The sequence below is a fragment of the Protobothrops mucrosquamatus genome, unplaced genomic scaffold (assembly GCF_001527695.2).
Source record: "Protobothrops mucrosquamatus isolate PMUCROS unplaced genomic scaffold, P.Mucros_1.0 scaffold2408, whole genome shotgun sequence".
Taxonomy (NCBI): Eukaryota; Metazoa; Chordata; class Lepidosauria; order Squamata; family Viperidae; genus Protobothrops; species Protobothrops mucrosquamatus.
Window position 1 is genome coordinate 41,274 of NW_015388480.1, and position 6,412 is coordinate 47,685.

Sequence of the window (6,412 nt, forward strand, 5' to 3'; positions counted from 1 at the left end):
AATAATAATAATAATAATAATAATAATAATAATAATAATAATAATAATAATAATAATAGTAAAGTTGGAAGGGACCTTGAAGGTCATCTAGTCCAACCCCCTGCTCAGGCAGGAAACCCTATACCATTTCGGACAAATGGCTGTCCAGTCTCTTCTTAAAAACTTCCAGTGTTGGAGCATTCACCGCTTCTGGAGGCATTACTATGTTAATTTTACTACACAAGTATGCTGATTTTCATCTCTTGTACCATTTAAAAGGACTATTATTCATAATTGAGTTCATAACATGAAATTGCCTTAAACCAGCCTTTTAACTTTCAATCAGGTGAGCACATTTAAAAATGCGTATGTTCAAATAGAAACTCGCCCTGCAAATATATGTGTATTTTCTTTCAACTTACAACCAAGTTCAAATTATTTTGAATAAAAGTTATTTGTCACAGAAATTCTGTTTTCTCATTATAAATACAGCTTCCTACAAAATCAGGCAAGAAGCTATTTATAGGAAGTTCAAAGCAAACAGAGTGATAAATTATACAATGAAATTGTAAATTAAAATCAATATGCAATTTAATCTCTAAATTTCTCACAGAACAGAGTACTATTTCTCTCTTAGACATGAGTTCCATTCTGAGAGGCAATATATTTTTCCCTATGTGACAATAGTTACAGCTATTTTCCCCACATACTGATTTTATGCAATACATTCTGAAGACAGATATCCAGAAAAGAATGCAATTATATTTCCAACAGGTAGTATAAAAAGGCATGCAGAAACCATCCTTGATTTTAAAAAAAGACATGGAATTTATATTATATTATATACATTTCCTAGCTTGTGATTAGAAAATTCCACTCTCATCAACTGTTCGCTTTCTGGGTTTATTTGGCATCTTAAATAGGATGGAAAAGTCAGCATACGTGCAAAAAATAAAAAATACTTCCAATTTTCTCATCATTATCAAGCTTTAATCAATTCCATATGGCTTTTTAAAGCCAAAATAGTCAAAGATTCAAAATCCCTAATACTGATCAGTGTGAAAAAAGTAAAGTTTTGATTTATAAAAAAACTAAGGCATCGACATTTTAATAAAACAGTCATCAAAACTGCCGCTTAGAAACTATACAAGCATCAATAATCAATTAATATAAGTACTTTTTATTTTCCTCTGCAAAATGTTCCTGTTAAGTCCCTGAGAAAATTTTAAAATAAGATTACAATTACTTGATTTAAACAGTATGGTATTTTTTGAAAAAGAAAAAAAACCTAAAAATTATTTTAAAGCCTGCTCTCAAATTCTATGCCAACTTGTCACTGCTGTGTTTAATTCATCCCCCATCAAAAATAATGCAAGAAACAATATACTACATGAGATAGCAAAAAAAAAACTCAAAGAAAAACAAAACTCTACTCAAACTCAACTGCTTCATTTCATATACCTTCACCTCACTTAGGATTGCACTGTGAAGAATTTACTTTTCTAAATAGATAATTTGGATGTTTTATTCTACTTTAGAAATATTGTCAGGACTTTTAGAAGAAAAAGAGGAGGCAGAAATACCTGGATTGTTTTCCCAAGCCCCATGTCATCTCCAAGAATGCACCCACTTTTACGAACATAATGTCCATGGAAAAACTGGGCCCCTTCTCTTTGATAATCACGTAGGTATCTATTAATGGTATAAGGGATCTCTTCCCCGTTGTTGGACAGCTCAAAGGCAACTGTTGGTGACGGCAGGCTTCGGTCTGGGAAATAAGGCTTTTCCAAATCTTCATCATCGAATATTAAATTATTCTTTGTAGTTTTATTTGTTTTGATCTGCGAGAATTTGGTTGCAAGTATTTTCTCTTCCTCATTTTTCCCAAGGGAAACTGTGGCAAAACACTTCCCATTGCTATTTGTTTCATAAGACATTACTGTAGCATCTCAAAACTTCCCAACTTCAGGAAAAGGTGCAAGACATCTATCTCCAACATGCCACTGGTCTGTTAAAAAAACATGCAAAGAAAATAACAAAAAGCAGTGCACTGCAACAAAACTTAGAAAGAAATCCTTGCTGAAAATAACACTGGAATCTAAATTTGTATACAAAGCACTGAGCTTTTGTCCTTAACCGTGCTGAGGATCAAGCAAGATATGCATTCGAATAAATAAACCACTAAATTAGCCAAATTGTCAATTTGGCAAATGCATATTTATCATTTTGTGTTTACTGCATAACCTTCAACTTATTTTAAAGAATAGTCTAAGGCTAACTATCAAAGGATAAATGCCACAGAATAAAATTAAAGACAAGATTCCATGTCATATAATAACAACTCTTATATGTGGAAATTCCCGTGAATGTTTTTTTGAATAAATACATTAAGGACTGTACCAGATCACCAACCAAAGACTTACCACTATTTTTTCTCTATACAATACAGATGCTGAAGCTTATAGCTCCTAGCAATTGGTGTGAAAAGGCTGCTGCATCTGATATTAGAGGTAAGCATTACCACCTTATAATCCTTGAATATATTTAACCTCTTTAAAATTGCCCACAATGATTTACATCTGTAATAAAACTCCAGTTTTTCCACACCATCCATAATAGTATATAGTTCCACCACATTCCTCTTAATCTTTTTCCAGGTTAGAAAGACCGTATCAGCAAAGAGCATGGTTGCAAGATTTTTTTTTCAGCACTTTATGAAGAGCTTCTCTCCTAACCACATCACTGGCAAAGAAGATGGATGAGGAATTAGAATGGCGAAGTCACTATCCAACTCACTCTTCTATAAGGATGTATTGGGGACTTGTTTTCTGGATTTTTTTTTCTCCAATCCCCAGCCCCAACTGTTCTATTTCTAAATTTGAATTCAAATTCCTTTTCTGTTCAGTTTTTAAAGAATTATCTTGTTGAAGAACAGAAAGTCAATGGGAGAACCCTAACTTTCTCTTGTTTAAGAAATAAAGAAATCAATTAACAACTGCCTTGTTTAGTGACTGTTCAAACTTATGACAGCACTGGAAAAGTAGCTTTACCATCAGTCCTTGAACATATGGCTATCTCATGTGATCACCATTTGGGCACTTCACAATCATCACACATTTATAACTGCCCCAGTGTCTCATGGTCAGGCTTCTGATAAGGAAAGTCAATGGAGAGGCTGGTAGGAAAACTTGCAATGTGATGTCACTCTTAATCACAGGTGATTCACTTAACAAATACAGCAGAACATTGTAAATCTGGCAGGATCACATGATGTTTCACTTAATTAACACATTGCTTACCAAGGGAGTTTCCAGTCCCAATTGCAGGTGTTAAATGAGGAATTAAAAAATGCAATAGATTAATAGTAATTAAATTGCAATAGAGCAGACATGTCAAACTCGCAACGTCACATGACGCCGCACAATGTATCGGGACTGTTTTGCCATTGCCGGCAATGGGGTGAGCATGGCTTCTGCGTGACGTGTCCAGCCCACAGGCCGGCAGTTTGACACCCCTGCAATAGAGGCAATTTTACTTTTGATCTCTTATGTCCTTACATAAGATTGAAACATTGATTCCAGCATTATTCTCTCCTTTCAAGGTAATTTATAAACATAACTCACCTGTGAAAGTCACACATTCCTAATTACATGTAGGAATATATCTCCAAATGCCTATAAAATAGGAGGAAAAACTTAAAGGAACAACAATCAGTAAATGCCATCAATGATCAAAGAAGAACCCATACCAAAATTTTAAAAATTCAAAACACGTAGACAAAGGCATAGCAAATACAATGCAAATCAATCAATAATACTTCAATTTGAGAAAGAAAAGTAACTGCAGACTTTTTGCTATTAAAATACAGAACATCCCATATCAAAGAGGATTGTTTACACAGAAGATTGTCCTGAAGATTGTTTATAAACATAGTTGCAAAATCTGCCAAATTAGAGCCAACTAATATTTTGTGCTGTTGACAAAATCATTTTACTATTACTGTGTCAATACCCTGCTTCATCTCATTACTACCAAGACTTCTTAAGACAATTATAAATACTTCATCAATAAATTGAAGACACCCTCAAACCAAACTCAATTCTTAGCAACATAGTCTTCTGTTTACTTGTTAGCAATGTATAAGTACTTAAGAAGGCATTACTGCCTTCTTGATTTTTTTCTTTCCAATCTTGCCCACAGCCCTGTAATTTCCTAGTGGTCTCCCATCCAATACTAACCAAGCCAATCTCTATTTAATTTGCCACTGCTAGACAACAGCTAATAAACTACATGTCATCTATTCAATAATAGCTAATAGACTATGTGGGGAAAGAATGTGAGATGAAAATAAAACTAAACCCCAGCAACTCATGCAACGTTGTCATAATTTGGTCATAACACAGTCATACTGTTTCATCTAGACATAATCCTAAAACATAATTCCTGTTCTCGCACATCATTTACACATACAGCTCATCGTGTTTTTAACTAATGCAATTTTTGGGGTTTCCAAACACCTAAACAATAAACTTCAACATATGAGTAGCTTGCACAACACACGAAGGTAAAATTGGCTTGTTTCAGGTTTAATGTGTTGTGCAAACCTTTCTAAAGAATCACAGAAAGCTTTCCTGTTTGGCTTCTTCTTGCTGTCTTGGAGTACTGTATATAAAACAACACCTCATTATGTCTGTCTTATTAGATTAATGCTTAAGATGTGTGGACTTCAACTCCCAGAATTCCTCAACCAGCATGTTGGCAGAAGAATTCTGGGAGTTGAAGTCCACACATCTTAAAGCCACTAAGGTTAAGAAACAATGCATTAGACAGAGGAAGGCAATTTTAAAAAGCAGTGGGAGCTGATTTGAGCTGCCATCTCCCGCCTGCAATCATCCAAACACCACAACATTGTGACAAAGTGACACAAAAAAAAATCTAACTTCCTGCAGCTACCTACTGGTTCTCTAGCCTTTAGCAATCAGATATGATAACCCTTGCATGTTCCTATGTAACCTTTTTAGGATATTTCAAGTATAAATTTTGGGAGGTTAAGAGTCAAGTTGCCTTTCTTTCTGAAAAAAAATCAATCTGAATAAATGTTTTGTATATAAGCTGCGCACTTAGGCGAGGTAGAAACTGCTCTCCAATCTTTTAACTTACTTCATGGAGGGTCCACACACAAATATACTTATGCATATAGACTTGTAAGACGTTTACTTAAAATGTCAGAAGCAAAACAAGACATTTAAGATACATGTAATAAACTCATGCTGCCAGGATCTCCGCCTTAAAAGATCAATATTCTGAAATAACTTTCCCCTGGTGGAAGTTTCTGCTCTAAAACATCTCTTTAAAGTTTGAGAAAAAGCCATTCCCAACCTCCGTGACCGCCGCTCGCTTTATTGCCCCAAACCACCCTTGCCCACCGCTCTCCTACCATCATCTCGTCGCAGCCGATGAAATCCCGCGAGAATACCTTTCCGTTCGGCATCGGGTCTTTAAGAAAGGCTATTGGTGGCTGAGCTATTCTACTTTCGAAAGGAAATCACCATAGATGTAGAATCGTAAAGAGTCACGACTCAGAAGTCGTATCCTACATAGAAGCCTTTTTTTTGGTTAACCTTTTCCTGGAGATTGACCGCCCGTGGCTGCGCAGACGTGCTCAGAGTATCGAGAGGAGACAGAGTAAGGCTGAAGCTCAGTGAAGTTGTTTGTGAATTACATGTAGTCCTCTCATTACATGAAAGTGGTCCTCTCTTTACAGGTTTTTTTTGGGGGGACTGTTTAAAGGCATTACTATTGGATACTCTTGGCTTCATTTATTCATTTATTATAGTTATATAACCGCCCATCTTATGCACCATGACCCTAAGCCACGATGGCTCACAAATAATAAAAATAGTAAAAAGCATAAAAACAATGATAAAAGCTCTGATCTCTCACAAAAGCAATACACTCCAATATACAGGTATTCCTTGTTTAATGACCACAACTGGAATCAACAACTTCATTGCTAAGCAAGAAACTTCACAATTGCTTCTCATACTTATGATCGCCAGAGCGTCTTTGCAGTCACATGATCAAGATTCCAGCGCTTCGCAACCAGCAGGCGTTTACAACCATTGCGGCGTCATGCAATTGCCACTTTGTGTGCACTTCACAGCTAGCTTCCAACAGTCAGTGGAGAAGCGAGCAGTAACATTATAAGTTGTGGGCACATGTTGCTTCACTTAATCATCTTGCTCAGCAATGGAGTTGTTGATTCCAGTTGTGGTCATTAAACAAGGAATACCTGTATATTGGAGTGTATTGATTTTGTGAGAGATCAGAGCTTTTATCATTGTTTTTATGCTTTTTACTATTTTTATTATTTGTGAGCCATCATGGCTTAGGGTCATGGTGCATAAGATGGGCGGTTATATAACTATAATAA

General features: G+C 35.7%; 1 protein-coding gene across 1 annotated transcript in view; it reads right to left on the minus strand.

Annotated features, from left to right (window-relative positions):
• Window positions 1–5,470, minus strand: part of ERCC6L2 (ERCC excision repair 6 like 2) — a 42,779-nt gene extending 37,309 nt beyond the window's left edge. The window contains 3 exon segments of the mRNA XM_015824900.2: window positions 1,563–1,987; window positions 3,603–3,621; window positions 5,417–5,470. Of these exon segments, the coding sequence (XP_015680386.2) occupies window positions 1,563–1,987; window positions 3,603–3,621; window positions 5,417–5,470 (498 nt within the window).
• Between the last annotated feature and the right edge of the window lie 942 nt (window positions 5,471–6,412).